At 42.4% G+C, this 24,331-nt stretch overlaps 1 protein-coding gene across 11 annotated transcripts in view; it reads left to right on the top strand.

Annotated features, from left to right (window-relative positions):
• The window catches only part of ttc12 (tetratricopeptide repeat domain 12), a 41,922-nt gene extending 40,002 nt beyond the window's left edge, over window positions 1-1,920 (top strand). For 8 of the 11 annotated variants that reach the window (XM_034225511.1, XM_034225517.1, XM_034225509.1 and 5 more), the window contains one exon: window positions 1-1,920. In XM_034225511.1, coding sequence (XP_034081402.1) covers window positions 1-302 — 302 coding nt within the window. In that variant the 3' untranslated portion in view covers window positions 303-1,920. The other 3 variants (XM_034225513.1, XM_034225510.1, XM_034225520.1) reach the window with 2 other exon arrangements.
• Window positions 1,921-24,331: the final 22,411 nt, after the last annotated feature.

The following is a 24,331-nucleotide window of genomic DNA, read 5'->3' as shown; positions in this document are numbered from 1 at the left end:
AACTGTCTGTTTTACGTCGTTTGCTGGCTTCCAGCTGTGATGAGATGGTGTCAGGAAATGCAGCCTTATGCTTGGCCCACCTCCTTGAGTTGGAGGGAATTGCCAGCCGCCTGCTGGGCACTGATACTGTGCGGCTGCTGCTGCGCCACGCAGCGGGGGACGCTAAGAGGACAGCTGTGCGGCAAAATGCTGCCATTGCTCTGGGGAAGTTGTGTCGATTTGAGCCCAGGTGCCCTCTCACCTCATTCTATAAACCACATGCTGCTGATTACATTCTAGAAACTAGCCTGAAGGAGCATTGATGGACAAGATTGAAAGTCCCACTGATATGACACTATGTGATGTTATGGTAGTCGGTCACACATTAGGCAAATGTACGAGTTCTGGCTCAGCTGGAAATATTTATTATATTGTTTGCATATCAAAGTCATTATTTAAATATTGTTTATTATACAGTGTTTATATTCTGTATTTTCATTTTATTTTTCAAGTTACTGTCACCACTTTGACTCTGCAGTCATTCTGTGCATGCGATGACCAACTATTGTGTGAATAACTACTCTAATGCACAGTATATCCACAACATGACCACTTTTTTTATTAATATCTGCACTTATTTTGAATGCTAAATCATGATGGATAGGCTGATTGCTGCGTTTGTTTGATAGCTTAAATTTGTGTTCATTTAGTTGATCAACGCTCCTGTCTGTTGGATACATTTTGTGGTTAAAACTAATGTGTTTTTTTGTGACAAATTGCAAGAGGAATTTGTCCAGAGCCCAAGCTGTCATGAAATGCTTCTCCAAAGACATGAAATGATGATTCTCAAATAGGAAGAAGATGGGATGTTTCAAATAAGTTATCGTTGTCAAAGTAGTTGTTAATTAATGTTCTGTCCATCAACTAATCATAAACATGACCCATTGTTTCAACTCAGTATAATGAGACAAATATTTGAATGTTCAAATGGAAAAAAGGGATTGTAGAAAAGCTCTGGAGGCAGTTCCTTCCACCCCAATGATTAACTCCAAATGATGTGCAGTTCATTGTATTCAGTGGGTCTTCAATCAAGGTTTAAAAACATATAAGCTAAATTGGAGCAAGGAAATGCTGTCAGTTGAATTTTACCCCACTGAACATACTTTCAATGTGCTTTCAATTGACATCCTCCTTTCTTCAATTCCAGACATATCCACAAACTTCGGGAACTTCACGGCCTCGAGATCCTGCACTCCTGTATGAAGGTCATCCCATGAACCCCATAACACATTTTTATAATATCTTTGCTTTCATCAGTCTTGTCCTTTTATCTTAGTGTTAGGCTTAGATGACTAATCTCTAAAAACACCAGGCCTGGTAGTCATAAGATTTGTTTTCTCTTCTTTATAATTCCTTATCCAAACACTGATCCTTAACTGCTATTCCAAACAATACCTATCATTTTTCAAATATGTTGTATATTTTCTCTCTCTTTTTAAAATTCAGATTCTAATCGTTGTCTGATTCTGATTACCTTGTAAAAAAAAAATCAAATATACTTTGCCTTTTTTATTTTTCATGCCCATTAAAATGTATAATTTTTGACAGAGAACTAGTGTGTGCAAATGATGGAGTACACTACTTGCTTGTGGGAGAATTAACACAATTTATAATAGAGTGTTTGTCCCTCTGCAATGTCGGTGCCTGCCTTTGGTATATTTCCTTTTGGATTTCATTCCAAAAAGGAGCAGTTTAGTCCTGAATATATTATTAATCTGAAGAAACCCTCCGTCATCTGTGTGGATTCTCTGGATGGCAGTACTGGAAGGATAATTAATCGTGTACAAACACATTTGCGTTTTAAAGACTGTTTACAGTTTGACTTAGGTTTGGGGTCTTCCAAATTTGCAGTTATTTTGAAATAAAAGCTGTGCCCAGGAATTGAATTTGGGACTTTTTCTTGCTATGTGACAACAGCTTTAACCTGTTGATTAGCCGACGTGAGGTTACTCAGCGCTGCGGCCGCTTCTTGGATGTTCAGCCAATATGAGAAGGTCAGAGTTATAGCTCTGACTGCTCGCATCATTTTTGCACAGCAACTGTGATGAGGAGTTGCAATGGGGTAGACAAGTGAACCTGGAATTATGTCTGCTTTTATCTAAGCTGCACTATATAATGAAAAAGTCTGAAAGTGTGAGGTTGTGGTTTCAGGGGATTTACGGTGTGTTTGTGGATATGTTCAAATATACACACACCTTATAGCCATGGCAATATAACACCTAGCGAGGGAAGATAAAAGGCTGTGGAGTTCTTAGCGATCAGCTTCGTTTTAGGGTTGGCAATATCATTATGTTGAAAACTGGACTTTGGTTCGGACTAAAATAGCTCATCACTATTGAATGACTTGCAATCAAAATGTATGGTTCCCTGAGAAAAAATCTATATTGATTCTGACTGTTCTACATCCAACTCACAGGTTTATCATTGCTTTGAGAAACAAATATTATTAATTTACCCCTTTTAGAAGTTAAGTTATAGTCATTTGCTCTGGGAATGTCATTTTCGAGCCTGAGACCTGGAAAGCAGGCTCGGGGCTTAACAGGTTAACATGATTGTTAAATACATATTCTTTATTAGTTTCATGCATAAAGGTGCACATATTTCTGTATTTCATCGTAAATCCCTTTGAGAAGAAAACTTGTCTCGGATTCATCTTACTAAGTTGCAGTTCCCTAAGTGACCCTTAGAAACACTTTAGAGTTAAATAGCATATGAGAATGTGAACACCTATTTTTAAGGAGTGTGTGTCAGTCAGTAAGAGTATGAACGTGTTCCAATATTGATAGGTTATTAACGCCATAAACTGTATTGCAAATGAACAAATCTAGTCTACTTTTCTGGCATTTTTTAACCTTTTGACTAGTACCCGCAGTGACTGTAAAAGGAGCGGTTAACAGAAATCTAATCTCTCTGCAGAGGACAGGCGCTCCCTGTAAGGGATGACACCATCTATGTATGTGTGCAAACAACTGATACCTTCTGCTCAGTTGGTATTAAACAGCAATAAGAGCAATTATTCACTGAGGCGTGAGAGATTGTAAACAGGACTGAACAGAAATGAGGAGGCTTTCCTTTTTTAGGAATTTTCCTACTTACAGGTATGTATCTATTTATACGGTACAGAACAGTAGTACCTTTTATTTTGTTGCACCATTTTGTGCACTTGCTGATAAACATTAAGATAATATATCTTTTTCATGTTTTGGAGTACTTTTATTCTCAGCTATGAAAGATTGTTTTATTTTATTTCTACATATCCCCCCCAAAAAACCAAACTACAAAATGTAAAGTAGCAAATAGCTAAATAGTTGTACTCTCACTTTTAGGAATGCAAATTTTTTTTTTGAACTAATTAAATCGAAAGCTGAAAGAACCAAAATAAATTAACAAATACACCAAGTTAAATATTTTAAGTAAATCTGCCTATGGAAGACTTCTACTTTCTAAAAAGCCTCTTCATGAATATGTATCACTTATGATGAAGCATGAATAATATTCATTCCATACAAATGCATTTCACCTTACTCACCACCAACAAGGACATGTTATAATGAACATTCGTACTTCACTTTGCATTCACAAATGTCCTTGTTATACTTCATGGAACATTATAGTATGCTAAGAGTCGTACAATTGATTGTCGATGTGTGTATAGGAACGTATAGGTAGTCATAATGTTTTGTAAGTTTCTAGTTTTTAACTCGTCGAGTACATCCATTAGACGCTCATAATTTATTATGTTTTAGAACATAAACACATTAACACATAGTTAATCAGAAAGCATAATGTTTTTTTTATAAATGTGTAGCAATGTTAGTATCAGCATAAATGTGCGAATGTATTAGAATTTAACACTACTCAGCTGAAATGATAAAAAATTACCTGGTGCAGACAAAAAACCAACATAACGTAATCATAGAAGAATATTTCCCAGATTTGTCCGTTTTTTGTGCCTCAGCAAGACTCCACATAAGCCGGAAAGAGCAGTCTGTCCTGGATGAGCTGGAAATATACAGACTAAAAAGAATTGTTACTAAAGTAAGGAAGCAAATGGGCAGCGTTGATTTTAAAAACCTCAATGTCTGTTTAATTTATTTGTTTTTATTTTTGCTTTTAACATCTCACTCGCAATGGATACTTTTAGAGTGGGAAGTTTAAATGTAAATGGAGCCAGAGAGGAAAGAAAGAGGGCTTTCATATTTCAGACTGCAAAAATAAAACATATCGATGCCCTCTTTTTACAAGAGACGCACAGCAACGTTTTTAATGAGACGGACTGGAAAAAGGAGTGGGAGGGGGAAGTCATTTTAAGCCACAACACCTCTCTCAGTGGGGGGGTGGGCTTCCTCCTCTCCAAGTCTTTTAATCCTGTCTCACTGGAGGTCGAGCACTTTATCAATGGGAGGTTGCTTTTAATAAAAGCACGGTTTGACCTTTTTACAGTTTTTATAAATGTGTATGCTCCAACAAATGGTACAGAGAGGAAGCTGTTTTTACTCAAAGTTAATAATGTTTTAAATGGTTGTGCCACGGAGGATTTTTTATTCTTGGGTGGGGATTTTAATTGTACAGAAAATGCATCTTTAGATCGCAACCATGCAGAGCCGCATCCAGCATCCCAGCATGTTCTGAGGCAGCTGGTCCACTCCCACGGCCTGGTGGATGTATGGAGAAGGATGCACGCAGACAACAGGCAGTACACCTGGTCCCACATCAGAGAGAATAGAATCTCATCAGCTAGACTAGATCGTTTTTATTGTTTTAAGCATCATTTTAATACTTTTTAAATGTGCAGCATATCACCTGCTGGTTTTACGGATCACTCTTTGCTTTTATGTAATGTTTTTATTAGAAATGTTTTACCCAGAAGTGCATATTGGCATTTTAACTCGGTTTTAACATTTGATAAACATTTTAAAGAAGCCCTTATTTATTTCTGGAGTGTTTTTAGGCAGAGAAAGGGAGATTTTAGCAGTCTTAGGCAGTGGTGGGACCATGGTAAGACTGAGATAAGATTGCTCTGCCAACAGCACACCCTCAATGTCACACAAGACATCATTAGATCTATGAAAGACCTGGACAGTGATATAGTGGAACTAGAAACAATAAGTGAGACCACAGGAGATCGAGGATATATTCAAATCCTCAAAGAGAAAAAAATGGCTTTAGCCAACCTGCTGGACGTTAAAGTTCAGGGTGCACTAGTCAGGTCCCGGTTCCTCAACACCAATGAGATGGATGCTCCCACTAGCTTCTTCTTCGGCCTGGAGAAAAATAATGGGCAGAGGCGAGTGATCCACTCACTGCTGTCAGACACAGGGCAGGAAATAACAGCCAAGCCAGATCAGGAGGCGAGCTGTGAGTTTTTATTCCACCCTCTACACAAGCGAATATGAGGAGGTGGAAACTCTGTCCGAGGGGTTCGGACTACCTCAGGTCTCCGAGGAGACCAACTCACAGCTCGAAGGGCCGTTAACGATCCAGGAGCTGCAGACCGCCCTGCAAGGCATGCAGGGTCGGCGGGCTCCTGGTATCGATGGCCTCTCCGTAGAGTTTTATAAAGCCTACTGGAACGTCTTGTCACATGACCTTTTAGACGTTTTTAATGAAAGTCTGGCCTCTGGTTCTATGCCGATGTCCTGCAGGAGAGCGGTGATCACGCTGCTACCAAAAAAAGGAAACCTGCAGGACATAAAAAACTGGCGCCCTGTGTCTCTGCTGTGTGTGGATTACAAACTTCTGTCCAAGGCTTTGGCCACCAGGCTGGGGAGGGCTGTGGAGCAGATCATCCACCGGGACCAGACTTACTGTGTGCCCGGCAGGTCCATGGTGGACAATGTCCACCTAATTCGAGATGTTTTGGAGGTCTCCAGCTCATTGAGCATTAATACTGGTCTGATCTCTCTAGATCATGAAAAGGCTTTCGACCGCGTTGAGCACAGCATCCTCTGGAAAGTAATGGAGAAGTTTGGGTTCAGCGCTGGTTTCATAGCCAAGATCAAGGTGTTGTACAATAAGATTGAGAGTATGCTGAAGTTCAACGGTGGGCTGTGTGCTCCTTTTAGAGTGTGTAGAGGGGTCTGGCAGGGCTGTGCTCTGTCTGGCATGCTCTATGCACTCTCCCTAGAACCCCTCCTCAACAAAATACGCTCCAAACTGCAAGGGCTGTTTTTACCTGGTTTTGGTGGAGGCATGGTTTTATCAGCATATGCAGATGATATCATTGTTTTTATTAGAGACCAAAAAGATACAGACATTTTAGTTAACATCGTGAGGGATTTTAGTTCAGCATCGGCAGCGAGGGTGAATTGGAAGAAAAGTGAGGCCCTCGCTGTCGGTGAGTGGAGTGGCAGTCTCCCAGTTCTCCCCCAGAACATGATATGGAAGAAAGATGGGCTAAAGTACCTGGGTGTGTTCTTGGGACAAAAGACAAAAGCATAGTCCTGAGGAACTGGGAGGATGTCATAGGAAAGATAGAGGGAAAGCTGTCCAAGTGGAGGTGGTTGCTCCCTCAGATGTCTTTTAAAGGTAGAGTGTTGGTTTTAAACAACCTTGTGGCATCCCAACTGTGGCACCGTCTTACCTGTGTGGACCCTCCCTCAGGCTTACTAGCCCAAATACAAAAGAAGTTGGTAGAGTTCTTTTGGGAGGGTCTACACTGGGTGCCACAGGGGGTGCTGTTTTTATCTAGAGAGGAGGGGGGACAGGGCCTTATCCACCTGGCCAGCCGAACAGCCACTTTTAGGATACAGTTTTTACAGAGGTATCTGACCGGCCCAGCTGATTTGGTGTGGAGAGATGTGAGCAGCTGCATTCTCCGACGCGTGAGTAACCTGGGGCTGGATGCTGCTCTGTTTTTAACTGATTTAAACTATTTAAACTTAAGTGGGCTACCTCCTTTTTATCAGGGTGTTTTTAAATCTTGGGCCCTTTTTAACCATAAAAGGTGTCCAAAGACTGACTCTCTATACTGGTTGTTGAAAGAGCCTCTGATTCACAAAGCCAGGTTGGACGTCAGCAGCAGCGAAACGCCCGGCCTGATGGTGGCGCTGTGCCGATCCAAGACCCTGTGCCTTCAGCAGCTGGTTGATGCAGTGGGGCCGGAACTGAGCGATGCCCGGGCCTTGGGCTCTCTGCTGGGTCTGCACTCTAGTGTCCGGGTGGCCGAGAGGATCCTACAACTCTGGAGCCAGATCCTCTCCCTTGATGAAAAAAGACTGTTAAGGAGCTACGGATAGGGAAGAGCCAAGCCGGACCCAGCAGACCCTTTCCCGGAGATCTACCTGAGCCCAGGGCTCGGAGAACTGACCGGCCCCCTGCTCAAGGTCGCAAACCAAGGACAAATGACTATCCACAAAGTTGACAAGAAAACAATATACATGAACATTGTAAAGACGACCAACAAAAATGTGCTGAAGGACAGGGCCTCCACTGTGTGGAGCACCAGACTGGGTGCAGGAAGCGGACCAGGCCCACAGTGGAGGATTTTATACAAACCTCCCATAAAAAAACGTACTGCTGACCTCCAGTGGAGAATTTTACACGGTGCCATCGCCTGTAATTCTTTTATCTCCATTATTAATCCTGCTGTTTTTAACAAGTGTCCATTTTGTGGTTTTAGAGAGACTGTTTTCCATGTTTTTACAGAGTGCAAGAGACTCACGGGTTTCTTCTCTCTTTTAACATTGGTTTTTAGTCTTTTTAGTATAGCTTTTACCGAGAGTGTTTTTATCATGGGGGCTCCATATAAAAAGACGAACAATGAAAAGTGGCAGCTCCTGAATTACCTCTCTGGCGAAGCAAAAATGGCCATTTATTTAAGTAGGAAAAACAGGGTTGAAAATAAGAAAGGGGAAGAGGCAAAAGCAATCTGGCTGTGTAACATCAGAGCCAGACTCTGGCTGGAGCATAGTTTTTATAAACATATTGGAGACTTGGATGCTTTTAAACAGCGTTGGTGTTATGAGGATATTGTGTGTTCTGTGGTGGATGAGGATTTGCACTTTGCACAAGTTTTTAAGACATAGGTTTTAATGTATTATTTTAAGTGATTCGTTTATTTTATTGCACAATGAAGCACTTTATTGATCGAATGTATAATTGATCGTATGTAAATAAAGTGTTTTTGCAAAAGTCTTCTTCTTCTTCTCTCGGTTTTTTGGCGGATTGCAAACAACTTTAAAGGCCCTGACACATCAGGCCGATTTCGGCTGTTTTCGTAAGTCGGGAGACGAAGCGTGTCCTGTCGCCCAAACTCAATTTGGTGTGTCCCGAACCGTCGACCGTGACACGCCTTATTTGGACTGCCAGACCCGATGCATGGCCGTTTCAACATGTTGAATCGGCCATGCATCGGGTCTGGCAGTCGGACCAAACAATCACTCTGATTGGCTGTTCAGCTAGCGAATCAGTGCATGAGAAGCGAAACGGAAGTGAGGGACGTAAACAAACGATTTAAGAAGGCACACACAGACTGATATTCATTTTCATCTCATCATGGCGATCTGGAATGACGCAAACGAAGACCTGCTCATCACATTGATCCAGGAGAGGCCAGCTCTGTACGACATCACAGAGAAAAGGTACTCGAACCGAGTAGTGAAAACCGGACTCTGGCGAGAGATTGAAACGCAACTTGGTTTCTCGGGTAAGATTATCTTTTTCATCAATTGAGCTCTTTAGCAGATATTGTTGGCTTTTTATTGTTTGCCAGCGTACAGTGACGTTAACGTGAAATGTAATTTGTTCTTTCAACCTTGTGTTTTGTTGTTATCTTGTTGCTAGCTGTTGCTAGCTGTGCAGTTTGGCACTGCATAATATGAATTGGACATGCTAACTAGCCACAATGCTTACATCGTTTATTTGTGTGCTTCAGAGAAAGAGCTGAGGAAGAAGTGGGATTCTCTGCGAACCCAGTACACCCGGTACAGGAGACTTGCCCCTTCGGGTAGTCGTGGAGCACAAAGGACTGGCAGACAGCAGTGGATAATAACCAGGCTGCAGTTTGCACACGCTATTTGTTGTTGTTTATATTACGCAGTCTGTTCTTCTTCTCTGTCTTCCGGTTGTTGCCTATTTTTAACCGCTGCCTGCTGGTAAGGAGAGTTATTGCCACTCACGCACTGAAGTCTTTGCGGTGTGTTCCCGTGCGACACATGGCCAAGACGCAGGAGAACACCGCGACGCAACAGCCGACGTCGGCGTCGGCGAGTCCTCTGGTGACTGCTTGGTGTGTCAGGGCCTTAAGGTGCATACCGCCACCTCCGGAGTCGGCTTGACTCGGTTTGCATTTATAAAGAATGCACAAATGTGTTTAATCGTTAATGTCAGATATGTACTAAGTAAATACATGTGTTCCTGCTCAAGATTAGATTCAACTTTATTGTTATTGCATATATTACAGATACTGAGACAACGAAATGCAGTTCAGCTTCTAACCAGGAGTGCAAAAAGCAGAAAAGTAATCTACAGAATAAAATATAAAATGAATTGAATGATGAATAAACAGTGAGGGTTATGAATACACTAGATATAGCAGCCTGTGAGCAGTATGAACAGTGTATGAATATGCTAAGATATATAAAGTATGAAAACGGTAAGCAGTGGCTTAGAGAGTGGCGAGAGATAGGGAGTCAGAGGCGGTGCAATAAAGGTGCAAAGGGTAGGCCTACTTTATTTAAGAGCTGTTGCGGTTGCAGTCCGGGAAGAAGAAAGAGAAGTCAGGAGGGCACACTAAATATAGAAAACACATAACATGTCCGTGTGGGAACAATACCCCCAACTGTAGTTCCATGTATGAATTATGTCCCAGTGTAGTAAATAGGTGGTAAATAGGTGCCTTCCGGGATATCCCCGGAAGGCAGGAGAGGCCAGACAAGGTCCCCGGAGCGCGCCACCCACGGGCCGATGGCAGCATGGGCGACGTCCGGAACTGTCTAGGCGAGACGGGGTCCAGGAGTGCGCCACCCAGGCGCAGATGAAAACGTGAGTGGCGTCTGGAACCACCGTCGAGTTGGTGAAAAAGGTGAGTGTCCACACGAGGTCAACCGGCTGGTCGAACCTCCTCTCCGGCACCGGAAAAAAAAATCTGCTAGCCGTTAGCCGCTAGCTGGCAGCCATGGGTAGGGTTGTCAACTTCCAGAAATGGAGAAACGGGACGATTTTCGGGTTTCTGGCGGATTTAGTTACTTTTTTTAGTTACTTTATTTCGGTTTTAGGGTCATGTTATTTAATTATTTTGGGGGAGCCAGCCCCCTAGGTTTCGAGGTTTCAAACCCCCCAAAACCCTCACAATGCATAGAAAACTATGCATACCTATAACACAATACAAACACAATGGTCTTACACCTGCATTAGGCTACTACATCACATTGTACATCAGCATGTTCAAATCGGATAGGTGGGCACTAGGGACATCTGGGCACCTCGATGTACAATTGGCTAGTTTGTCCAAAATGTTAAAAAATAAATATTTGAAAAATGGTATTAAGTAATGCAAAGTAGCCTATACATGATGTGAACATGCACGGTACATCATTATTAGACTTAATGTTATCCTTCAACCAACCATTTTCCCAGCATTTTCCTATCAATCAGCTGACTGACTCTCTCACACACGCAGAAGACCCGAGACAGATCTCCACTCACGGGCTTTACCCAACTGTGTTTTTCTTCTACTGTTTGTTGTAAGACACAAGTCTTTTCTTTTTAGAAGGGCCAGGGCCCAGAACCACATCCTCTCTCTCTTCTCCTCTTTCATTATCACCTCCTCCACCGGCAGCGCTCATTTTCCCACACGACTGAACAGGCTGACATGCCACACAAACAATGATGCTGCGCCAGCGGCCCACCGGAGAAAATCTCACACACACACACACACACGTGCGAGCATTGTGCCTGCCCTGTCAACTGAGCGGTCCTAGCGCCCTTCGCATACAGCACACAAACACACAAACACACAGGCACACAGGCACGCAGCCAGACACACTGCATTGCGCGCAAACAGAAAAATATATTTTATTTTTCCCTTTACACGGGAGTCCGGGACAAACAAAGTCCCGTACGGGACACGGCCCTTTTGGCTCAAATACGGGACAGTTGGCAACCCTAGCCATGGGTAGCTGCTAGCCGTTGTTAGCACCTCGTGGTTAGCCGCTAGTCGTTGTCAGCTAGCGCAGTCGGGACGTGCAGCCGCACGCCCCGAAGAAACCAGCCCACAAGGAAGCAATCGGTTTGCTGGTCGACCCAGCAGGTCGTGCATCGTCCCCCTGTTGGATGGAAGGCTGATGCGGGAATGGCGAGCAACGTCCCCAGCTCTTCTGCGGGGCGCGCACCGAGCCTCAGTCCGCGTGCCGGTGGCAGCCACGGACTATTCCAAAAAATCCCCGGCATTTCGAGAAAGAAACTTGAGTTCCTTTTGCCGTGTTCGGGTCCGTCCCGGAAACCTCTCGAGACTTGTCGGGGTCACCAGTGTAGTGCCGAGAGATAGGGAGTCAGAGGCGGTGCAATGAAGGTGCAAAAGGGTACTTTATTTAAGAGCTTGTCCGGTTGCAGTCCGGGAAGAAGAGAGAGAAGTCAGGAGGGCACACAAAATATATAGAAAACACATAACATGTCCGTGTGGGAACAATAACCCCAACTGTAGTTCCATGTATGAATTATGTCCCAGTGTAGTAAATAGTAGTGCTGGGGGGAAACGATTATTTTGAAAACGATTAATCGGGCGATTATTTGATCGATTAGTCGACTAATCGAACGATTATTTTTCTGTTGTTCAATTCATAAAAAACGTAATGTAAAAAAATGTTTTTCCACGATACTGTGTCTCAGGGGATCTTAATATTTAAGAACCTATTAATGTGTTATACCAGATTAACGGAAATAATCTCAGCTAACTGACGATACAAACCATGTTTACCAAAACAAAACACAAGTCTCATAAGAAGCATCTAAATGACCCCTGAGCGAAAAATGCTAACGGACATTGGCACAGATCTCAAGATAAAAGTACCCTTATTACTTATCGTAGCTGCACATACAAGATATCCGATTAAAGCTGAGACTCCACAGATTATGTAGGTACATAGTATCATCACTGAGTTATCCGGACTCGCGACAGGGGAAGCAAATACAGTCATCACAACACGTACCTTCACAGAGCTTCTAGGGAGATCGTCTCACCGCCGTAGCTGTCAATCTGATCAAAATACGTGTTCAATGGCATTCAAATGAGGAAAAAACGCGGCTGAATCGGTTAATCCATAGGTTTTTAACGTCTATGTATACAAAAATTATTGAATTTATAATCCATAATTCCATTTTAAATCGGAGAGCAAATGCTAGCTGCTAATGGTTGCCACCACAGCTAGCTGCTGCTTCCGGTCAAGCAGCAGTCTCAGTGAGATATAAATATATAAATATCTTTGCGTTTTGGACTAACTTTAAAATATTCCCATGCTTTTGAAGACCTGGGGCGAGATGTTTTCGTTTGAGGGCTTCGTGCGCAATCCTGTGAGGAGGAGTTGGTAGCCGTTTCAGTCTCCATTGTGTTAGAAGTGCGATTGCGAACTGCTTGTTGCTTTGGGTGACCCACGTGTGTGTGGCGTCATACAGTCTATGGTGGCGACGCGTCGACGCGGAAATATGTCATCGACGATATTTTGAAGTCGACGCGTCGACGCTACAGCAATAGTAAATAGTGTTCATTTCGTCAGCTATTTTTTTATTTAGTTTTAGTCTTAGTCCTGTGTTAAATTTTCTTTTTAGTTTTAGTCATATTTAGTCACCTTCATCCTGTTTTTATTTAGTCAAGTTTTAGTCGACTAAAAGTCTGAGCATTTTAGTCTTATTTTAGTCGACTAAAACAGTAAACATTTTAGTCAAGATTTAGTCGACTAAAAGTCTGAGCATTTTAGTCATATTTTAGTCAAAGAAAACTAATTATTTTAGTCTACTTTTTGTCAATGAAAAACTGTTGAGTCTTTTTTAGTCATCAGATTATATAGAACATTTCAGTCAAACTAGTCTAGCCAAAACCAATAATTTGTCATTTTAGTATATATAAATAAATAAGATTATATCTTGTCCTTATTTGATGAAAAACACAGATTGAATGATTAAAAGAATGCAGCTTTGCAGAGAGGATCTGCTCAGGTTTGTGGTGTTTTCACCAGCTGTGTTATGGCCACATTGCTTCCCTTCTGATAAAACAATGCATTCGTTTTTTTTCTCCGCCTCATTGTAGCGAAAATGGGCCCAAATATCACATTGTTTCTTTCTCCCAAGCAGTGGTGGCTTTAGACTTTTTCGTTGTCAGTCATTTTGATGGACAGGATCGTAACATTTCCGTCATAATCCATTATTATCCGTCGAGTGCACAATTTGTCTCTCACTCGCGCTGACGGGGGGGGGGGGGTCTTCGGTTAACGCGAGTGCGACCACTGCTCCCAAGCCCTGTTGTTGCCATTTTATTTTCTGTTAAATAAGGTTAGTTAGACCATGAGTTAGATCCGAGTCTTGCTGACAGTTCACAGTGTGCCGCTGCCCGGTGTAATTCAAATCTACCGCCGCGCGCAGCACGGACACACAGCTGCTGCCCTGCCGCAGCGCCGGAAATGGAACTGCTGGGAGAAAAACCGACTATCAGAGATGTAACGTTATCTTTGATAATATTTCGTCTCCTCATTTTTCGTCAACGAAAGTAAAGAGAGATTTTTGCATAGTTTTTATTTAGTAAACTACATTTTCGTCTCGTCACTTTTCGTCAACGATATTGCATGATGATTTCGTTACAGTTATTGTTTACTGCCGTCGGTGCCGTCTCGTCATCGTCTCGTTTTCGTCATGGAAAAAAAGGTCGTTGACGAACATATTTCGTCATAGTTTTAGTCAACGAAATTAACACTAGTAGTAAATAGGTGGTCACCACAAGATATTAATTTCATGATGATAAACATTGTGGAACAATAATGAAAAATGGGAATGGAAGTGGCGACGTAAAACTGACACAAAACAACAACAAACTTTTGCCGAGCCAATTGGAGAGTTTAATCAGCAGCACGGGGTAAAAACCACCAATGAGCGCTCAGCTCAAGATACCAGCGAGACGTTTCCCATCAAGCATTTCGCTTCCGCAGCCCGTGAAGAGAAACTGCGCCGCCTCGCCGCGCCTCGCTCTCAAGTCTGCGGGCGGCTTTGTCCCGCAAGATTTCAACGTCTCATGTAGGCGAGCCTCCAGAGCAAGTCGGACAAAATGACTAACCATCATGCAACGCACTTGCAAGACGTTGATCGCAATTGCGCAAGTCTGCGCAGGTCTCGCTTGTCTCAAACAAGCCTATTATCAAAGATGTTCTATAGAGAACCGCAGTGACCCGTCCTAAAACCCAGAAGTAAACTCCTTCCGGTTCCTTCATCAAAAACGCAATGCAATTTCTCCATAGGATTTTGAAAATAGCTCGAAATAAGGTCTGTGGTTGACACACATTTAAGAGACGGAGCACGTTTTGTTCAGCCGGATAATATCCACATGTCTACCCTACTTTTATAATTTCATATCATAAATCTAGACGCCAGAAGCAAAATGCTAACGTTATGCTATAAACGAACTACAGCAGGGTCGCTGCTTCAACGTCACGCCAACTTAAGACCCATATTCAAACATACAGATTCTAAATGGTACACGTTGAAGCGTTTGTTTAAACAGTTTGCAGGAGGCAGGTACTTGCATTCAAGCAGAACAGGGCAAACAAATTTAGCGGGAGTGTTTACGTGTTCGGTGTAATGACGTAAAACGGCCTAGACAACTTCTTATTCAGCCACATGTTAACAACCATCGTTTTTCAGACACGAAAACTCTTCAAAAATCACCACTGCTGATATATTTAATGTCGTAGAACAAAACGTGATCTGTCTCTTCAATTTGTGTCAACCACAGACCTTATTTGGAGCTATTTTCCAAAATCCTATGGAGAAATTGCATTGCTTTTTGTCGAAGGAACCGGACGTGGTAAAAATGCTAACTTACTTCCGGGTTTTAGGATGCGTCACTGCGGTTCTCTATTGAGAAGACGATCACTACGTGACAAAAGTTTTCAAAACCGTTTCTAGTCTTCGGTATTTCCAGACAAGTGGCTGCTGAAATCAATCTTACTAACTGTGCAATTTACTCCGCGAGTTGGCGGACTTTATTTTGCTTACTTTAACATAATTTTTCATGGTGGGGCTATCAATCAATCAATCAATAGGATACGGCTGTAATAGGCCTAAGGCCTTTTAGTCGCTCATAAATAAATGAGTAGATCACCGATTCTTTATTTACTATGGATGCTGGCAACAGTCACATAGTCCGAAGTGAAGGTGATGTTTGACCAGTAGTGGTCGAGGCGGGATTTGAGACAGTTAACCGTCTTGGATGTGACAACGCTTTCTGGCAGATCATTCCACAAGTCAACCACACGCAGGCTGAAAAAGTTGCGGCGGATAGCCAGTCTTGAGTACTGTTTCTTCAACTTGAGGCAGTGTCCACGAGTTATGGTGTTATAATCCCGTTGTAGTGGGCATGATGTTTTGTAGATGTTGTGGAGATATTTGAAAACTTCGATCATATCTCCCCTCGCCCTTCTATAATACATACTCGGGATTTTAAGACTTTGCAGTCGTTCTTGATATGGTAGGTCCTTTAGTTCTGGAACCAGCTTCGTTGCCCTTCTCTGTATTTTCTCGATGAGCTCAGCATCCTTTTTGTACATGGGGGACCAAGCGACATTCCCATACTCGAGGAGTGGCAGTACAAGAGAGATGTATAAACTACTTACTACGTCAGAGTCCAAATAAGTGTATGATCTGCGGATCATTGCTAGGATACCATTCGCTTTGTTACTTGCCCGACGGATATGGTCACTAAATGTCAGGGTATTGTCAACATTCACACCAAGGTCCTTTTCATTCTGAGTCTCGGATAGGTTTATAGTGTTTGAATTATCACCCATATTATACTCATATTTTTTATTCAGAAAACCTAAGTGCATTACTTAGGTGGGGCTAAGCCATTTCTATTATATGGCTCTGGCCTACCCCAGCCATACCCTGGCGTCGCCACTGGCGGTAAAATATGCTGAAGACCGGCAAATCTAAATCTCTCCGGTCAAAGTGTCCGGTCAAAATAATTTCCCCTTAGCGCATAACCGCATCAGTTGCGCAACTTGCGCCACTTATGTGACAGACAAGAATAGTCAATTCTAATGTCTAACACTTAATATGGAGAAAGAGATGTCCTGTATGGGTTGATTGTGCATTGATCTGTTGGTAATGCCTCTGGGTTCCGGTGGGCATGTAACCAAATGCATAATGCTGCGCTGTACTTTGCGGCCTCACCCGGTTGCATAGCGACGCTTATTGTTTAGGTTGTAGAGCCGATGAATGGGAGTCGGAGGCGGTGTGTTCAGTATGGAACTCCACACTTTATTATCAAAGAACATTCAGACAGGTAAGACATTAGCTTGTTACTTGTTGTGAAGCTAGCATGAATTAACCTAGCTTCCGGTGCCCTCTCTAACGGGTCCGTGTTGCAACACAATAACCTGAGGTGAATTATGTCCTATCACGTGGCACCACAAGGTATCTTTTAATAAGCAGATAGTCATATAATTAGCTAGAGCTAGCTAGATCTGATCGATAAGGACATAAACGCGAGTAAAGTCTAATCTGACGGGAGAGAGAGATCAGCTGCTGCTGACGAGTCTACACGCAGCTCTGCATAATCACATGCAGCGGTGAGCGGACAAAACACACACTTCAGGTTAGAATATCACACGTAGCTATTTTAATTACCTCTCAAACTCAAACTACCTAAACTAGTTATAGATATGTTTAGTTTTACTGTCGGGTCACTCGGGCTGTCAAGGGATGGAGAGAGCGCTCCGTTTATTATTCCTGTGTTATTGTAAATTACTGTACACTTTTGAATAGTTAATCTACTATAATTAGTTTGTTTGATATCGAATCATATCAATTTGTTTTAAAGCTGTTAAGTATTACTTTGTAATACTCCATGTTTAATGGTACGTCCCATGTGACGTCATAAGCAAGCGCGGATTGCTATATGTTAGTGATGGCTGTTGTCACTACCCGATCCGTCCCCCTGCCCGATCGGTACTGCGCATGTGCGAGATGGTCCGCCATATTGGACAACTCCGGACGGCAACCCAAGATGGACACTTGACACAGTGGCTTTTAGCAAAGCTCAAAAAGAAAACTCGAGAGAGAGAGATGAGTTATTGTTATTACAACGTGACTTCACTATTATTTAACAACTCTTTTTATTGGGTTCTTTTATTTGGGGTTAAGTACATTGTCAGAATAAGTGAGAAATGGATTTAACTTCTGTTAGACAGCTATATGCCATACATGTTTGCACACATTCACAGTAAATATGTATTCAGTATGATAGCTGTCTAACAGAAGTTAAATCCATTTCTCACTTATTCTGACAATGTACTTAACCCCAAATAAAAGAACCCAATAAAAAGAGTTGTTAAATAATAGTGAAGTCACGTTGTAATAACAATAACGCATCTCTCTCGTTTTATTTTAAGCTTTGCCAAAAGCCACTGTGTCAATGTTGTCCTACTTGGGTTGCCGTCCGGAGTTGTCCAATATGGCGGACCATCTCGCACATGCGCACTGCAGAACGGGCAGAGCTGCAGATCGGGTAGTGACTGTCACTACCCGATCCGTCCCCCTCTTGAATTGTAGTATCATTATAGATAATGATACTACAATTCAAATGCAATACCAACAACAACTCAACAGCAACAACGCAAACTACGACAACAACCCACACATCGCGCATTGTTTAGAGCGGTGTTGAAGCGCTCAAATTCGAAACAGTTTCAACCTGTCATCTGTCAGAATCGAGACGAGGCAGTGCATTGAATCGCGTGAATGGACCGTGAACCAGTAGTGATTCATTCAGGAAATGAAGCAGTTGCTGGTTCGGATGTCACATGTCACGTGATTTGAAGCAGTTGCTGCTTCTGATGTCATATGTCACGTGATTTGAAGCAAGCTTCGAATTACTGCTTCTATGAAATAGGAAGTCCAGGGTTGAAGCTCCGTTCGAAGCTTCAGTGTCAAACTGCCATCACTACTATATGTCTCTTGTTGTTGATTACGCAGCACTGCCATGCTACTGGTTCATGTCCCTGAATAAATGGATGAAAGAAGAACAATGACTGCGCATACTTTATTAGTTTAACAAAAGCTCAATAAATAACAAAGACCTTTGACTGGCACTTTTCAAATTTTGTCCGGAGGATTTAAACTTTAACGGACATGTTGACCCGCTAAAAAATATTCTAACGGGAACTCTGCCTAAGGGTTGTGATTTTCATTACCTTTTTCTGCTGACTTCATATTTGCATGTTAGTCCCATTTATAAGAGGTGCCCTGTCGAGGTTTAAATTAGGGATGCACGATAATTATCGGCCCGATAATTATCGGTCCGATATTAGGAATTATGACGTCATCCCGATAAACCCGATACCAGTATTAATAGCCCCGATAATATACAATATATTTTTTGGGTACAAAAAAATACTGCGGTGTGGGTGGATTGGGATGAGGGGCGCTTGTTTTTCACTCGGCTCCTCCCGTTTTGCCAGTACTGTGGTATTAGTGGTTTAGGAAGAGGGGAGTTTTTCACAAATCCAGCGCTCCCTAACTCATGCCTGGCTGTGACGTAAATGGTGTGCGGCCGTGAAGCCAGGACAGTAAACAAACATGTCGTCGGTGGTATGGGCGTTGGAGCTATGGGCAACTCAAGGCATATGCTCGAACCGGAGCTGCCTGGACGCTGCAATCATGTTGCGCACTATCCGTGCTGAGTGTGCTGACTTTTCGTGCAATGTCCCACTGTCTGGCTTCCTGCATAAAGTCAAGTGCTCGGCGCAGTTGTGGCGAAATGTTGCTCCTCTGTTTTCATTTAAACAGCTCCGTATATCCGTTAACGCAGCTAGCTAGCACCAGATGCTAACAACAACAATGCACGTAAGGTCTCTCTCTCACTCGCTTGGGCCACACATACACACACCCTCCCGGTCCTCCAGATGGCCAGTCGGTGCCTGCCGGTGAGCGTGGAAGTGTGGTCTGCCACAAGCGGGCGACAGGAGCGGGGCTGTCAGCATCAGCTTGTAGATGGTATTTTAAACTCGATGCGCTCTGAATCTACGGGGCGGCCGAGGAAAAAAAATACGTTAATCGCGTTAAAATAATTAGTGGCGTAAAAAATTTGTTGGTATCGGTCTTGAGAAGCAGGAAGTTATCGGTATCGGTTTCAAAAAAACAATATCGAGCATCCCTAGTTTAAATGTAAACCATCAGTTTTTCTGCATCCTTTTATGTCAAACAAATGTTTGCAAATAACCTTTTTTTTGCGCAATCCGTTGACGCATTATATTGTTTCACAGATACCACTAACCAATGCTATCTCTATTTTTATCTTATTGTGACTCTTTGTTTTATAAGCCGCTTGTACTTTTTCTACTGTCCTGTAATGCTTGACACTGCTGTTGTCTTCTGAAAATACTTCCTAATTAGGAAGCACCATCATTTATCAGCTAACAGTCTTTCCAAGTGTTCACAGCCACTGAGGGAGCACAGATTAAGAGACAGCGAGACTGCTCTCTTCAATCATTAAAACAGTGTTAGGAACTCATCCAATCTCTTCAAGATGAGCTAGCAGTTTGTACCCCTACCATCATTTGTGTTTTATATCAATAGATCTACTGATATACTGTAAATGTGCACTTTTTTCACAAACCCCCCCCCCCCCCCCATTTATTTGCACTCATCAACATAAAAACATCATTATATCTGTCTCATGAATAAATTACACAACTCAGTTCTGCAACCCTTTAACATTACTGGGACTAATGCGAGTAAAGGCTTATGTAAACGTCCTTGACTGCATCTAGCACACCTGTGATGCTATTGCAGTGACAAGGTCGCTCCACAGACAGACGGATACACATAAATACTGTATCGATTCATGGCAGAGTACTAAAAAAGGCCTCCGTGTAGTTGATGCTGCAGCATTTCTCAAGGAGCACATTTTCCCACAATGAAACAACACAAAGACTCACAAGGTCAAAACAATGCACAAGTTAATCTCAATTTAGTTTATTTCTGTATAATACTTTAAGCAAGGACAGCTTTCGGGAAGACATTTGAGTAACGTGTTCTTTTCTTTTGTAGTCTCGGCAGAAAACGAAGATTTCCAAGGTTACCACACAAAACGAACAAAAGACACAACTGTCACAAAAGATCTGCTTTTAAAAAACGAGAACACAATTGGTCATGGCACAGAGGCAATACCGACAGAGAATACACATCATCACACTGAGGTGACAGTGACTGCCAACCTTCCAGAGGCGGTCTTGCTTGACATCAGACCAACGCAATTGTATGAGAGAGCACAAATCACAAAAGCATTGGCTATTATTGAGTCAAAGACTGAATTTGTTCCCAGAAATGGGCAAAAATCCTACAAATCAACGAGCGATAATACATCAGCTATGAGGATTAACACTACATTAGAAACCCCATTGATTTCTAATGATCACAAGGTCATTTTCCCTTCTACAAAAGCTGCATTTGAATCAATGATGAATGAGGCCTCTGAGCCAGGGGTCCATTTCCCCACAGATGCAGTGAAAGCCTCTCTTTGGCTTCACACTATACTTGATAACAGGAATCAGAGAAACACTGACTCTATTATTCCCACGTCTGTTGACAGAGGATCGGGAGATCTGCATCTCATCCTCGTGTAATTGATAACCTGGCTGTGCTGCGTAATGGCAATAATGACAAACGATCCCAAGGCGAGGATGACAAGGGGATTTCAAACCTGGGACGAAATGAATATCTGTTAGTGTTAGAAAAATAATCACTCGAAACAAAAAAAACTGGCCTCATAGTTTGAACCACAAACTACTTATACCCAAGGCCTCTAGTTTGAAACCACAAACCATTTAAAAGTACTTTAGATAAGTTTACCTGTGTCTTTCTAGGACTTTTTTGGTATCCTTCCGTGAACCAAGGGGTTGAAACCAAAACGGTGCCTGTATTGACTTTCTCTCCTGTGTCGGTAGTTCAAGGATCCGTCACTCCTCTCCTCTCCAGCGTAACCTGGCCCCCCTATTTACCAAATTGTTTATTTGTAAGAGAAACAAGGTAGGGGTCTTTTTCTGAGAGTCTCTCGACTCCAGTGTCAGGCTCGTTTGTCCGGAGAAAAAAGGAGATCTTGGATCCGGCTCGAAGGACCAATATGTTAGAAAAATAATCACTCGACACCAGGTTGAGAATCAATGATCAGGTAACTCATTTATTCTTGCAAGAAGGAGCAGAGTTAAATCACATACTACAAAGGATATGGTTTAACTCACACACATGGGGTATGTTGCTCAAAGGAACAGCAAAAAACATCAGGCTTATATAGTCCAAAACACAGGAGATAACAACAAAGTCGTAAATCGAGGTGGCGCTAATATCAGCCGCGGGTGTCGGAAAGTCGGGTCATCTGCGATGGGTCATCTGTGACGTCTTCTGGAAAGAGTCACGTACTTCCTTCACGCTTCATAGAAATGAGATATTTAGGAGACAGCAAGTCTGTCTTCTCATAAATATCAACAACCTGAAATGCCCTGCCTCCTCCTATCACAAGAAGAGGCAGCTGCAAGGTCATACACAGTTCAGAGCCACACATGATATCAGTGCATTAAAACAACCCAAAGAGTGGAGAAAACAGTATTTCTCCAACAGTTAGGTACTGTACAATCCATCTTCCGCAGTGATAAAGCAGAAGATTCAGTGAGAGCAAACACCCTGACAAACTTGTGTTTGACGTGCCAGAAAGATCGAAGAGCGGCGTCCACTGAGAAATCTCTGGCTCTGGCTCTGCCTGCACCGTCACCTGATGGCTCCTCAGACTCTTTTAGTATAGATGGACTTGCTTTAGATTTCACTCAATTTACAAGCTCATTACCCAGTTCACATCAAAAGTCAGTTGAACAACAACATGAAATGCTCAACAAAGACATCAGTCCACCAATCATTACCAAGCATTCTAGTTTTGGAGTAAGGGAACAACTGGTTAAAATAACACTTTCTAATTTAAACCTCAAATATTTTCTCTCAGAAACAAAACTAGTTGCATTTGACACACGACCTCCTGCTGAGCTGTTATCAGCAACACATATCGACACCACGAAACAGCCGGGGCACACCTTTCTTAGTGATCTGATTTCCACAACAACAGCGTTTTATCGCTCATCAAAGTTACTCTATTCTCCAAGGAAACAAGAAACGATTGAAAAGAAAGTGAGCATCAGGGACCCGAAACCAATATATTTCAGTGAGCATAACAAAAATGCTTCCCACAGTCTCTCCACAAACTTCAAAAATGAATTTTTCCAAAACCAGCCTTTGGACTTCAGCAATGGGTTGGCAAGCAATACAGCCGACATCTCTGAAGCTCCCCACAGCAGTCAGAAAAGTGTTTTACCAGAAGGTAAGGATCAGAGCACTGCATCACATCCAACTGCAGGAATGAGGTTGATTGAAGATCATAGCACAGTAGCACCATTTTGGTAAGCCAACCTCTTTTAGACTAAAAAACCCCAAGTTTTACTCTCAGACAGGAGGAGCCGATCCTTTGATATCTGTGTTGAGAAACCAAAATCTGAAAATAGCAAGCTCTAAGCTCGAAGAACAAATATGGACTTTATCACCAAATAATTCTGCCATCAAGTTAACATCTGTAACCACAAAGAGATAGATGACAGAGAAACTGGATTCTGAAACATTTAACACTTTCAACAGCATTGTTAAACCTTATTTTGTTGGTCCCTCAGGGCAATTATATGAACTGCTTTTGAAAAAAATACAAACTCCCACTTTGACAACAAGAAAAGTTGTTGTGCCTGTGAATTTGTTTCTTGCCGTATCTCGAAAAGACCTTGATGATGGAGTGTCGACTCCCACAATGCCATTTAGCAGGTCATTCTCTGAGAGACTGACAATGAGCAGACTTTTAGGGACTCAATCAGAAGTTACTCAGGAGAGGACCTCTGGTATAAGCAGTGATAACAATTTTGCACCAACAACAGGCCAACCTTTTGTAAATCATTATAATGATTTAATCCGAGATTCACAAATAAACTACAATCTGAAGCAGGGTGATAAAAACAAGCAGGCGTTAACTGTATTTGCAGAAGACGAGGACAAAGAGATAATGAAAGCAGAGGGCGATCATGGCGAAAACACTAAAGAGACAAAAGAGTTGCAGGAAGAAGAGAGTAGGAAAAAGGAAAAGTTGGCTAACAAAAGAGGAGAGCTATTTACACCAGAAGAGACAGAAAGCTGGAAACAAGAAAAAAACAATAACAGTGGAATAGACATTTATCAAAACACAGACATGGAGGAGGATAAAATGAAAGACCATTCTGCCAAGCCTAATTGAAAGGACAGTGCAGGGACCATTAGAGAGCAGGATGTAACTGTAAAACAAGACAAATATCTAAGACAAGGGGAGGGAAGAGAAGAAACTGCCGAAAAAAAAGTTACGACTAAAATGAATACAAATAATTCCTCCATAGATGAAGCTGAAAATCAGAGAGTGTCTTTGACAAGGGAAGGAGCGGAGGCTAGCAAAGAGGAACCAGTGAACAAGGAAGACATTACGCTTAACAGGGAAATTGTTAGAGAAGACATGACATATGTTACCCTTGGACCTACTACTCATTCTAGAGAATTTAACAAAGGGCACACAGTTACAAACGTATCTTCCTGCTGTAGTTTGATTAAACAGTCGGGAGCCCCTGAGCACAAGGGCACTCAGCTGGGGGGAAAAATTGCAGAAATGAAGAGTAATCAATTTCCCTACAAAATGACAAGCAATCAGAGACCACTGCACTCAACTCTGAGATCCCAGAGCCCTAAACTATTAAGAATGACATATTTTCCCACTGAGCCATACACAGAGAAAAAATCCCATCCGTCCACCCACAGGGCTATGCTTACACAGTATGGAGCTGCGTCTTCACTAACTAAAGAAAGTACTCCGAAAAAAGTTGTTGAGGCTACACAAATGGTGCCAAAACTTTCTCAAGCATTTGGAGTTAGCACTTTGAAATTTAGCAATGCATTGAAGCCAACAATTTCTCCGCAAAGCAGTTTAACTAGATCAGCTCACACAGTACTAAAAAGTGTGAGTAATATGCTGTCACTCACCACC

This window comes from Gymnodraco acuticeps, unplaced genomic scaffold (genome assembly GCF_902827175.1).
Source record: "Gymnodraco acuticeps unplaced genomic scaffold, fGymAcu1.1, whole genome shotgun sequence".
Taxonomy (NCBI): domain Eukaryota; kingdom Metazoa; phylum Chordata; class Actinopteri; order Perciformes; family Bathydraconidae; genus Gymnodraco; species Gymnodraco acuticeps.
Note: the sequence above shows the minus strand (reverse complement) of the source record. Positions and strands in the feature narration are given on the sequence as shown.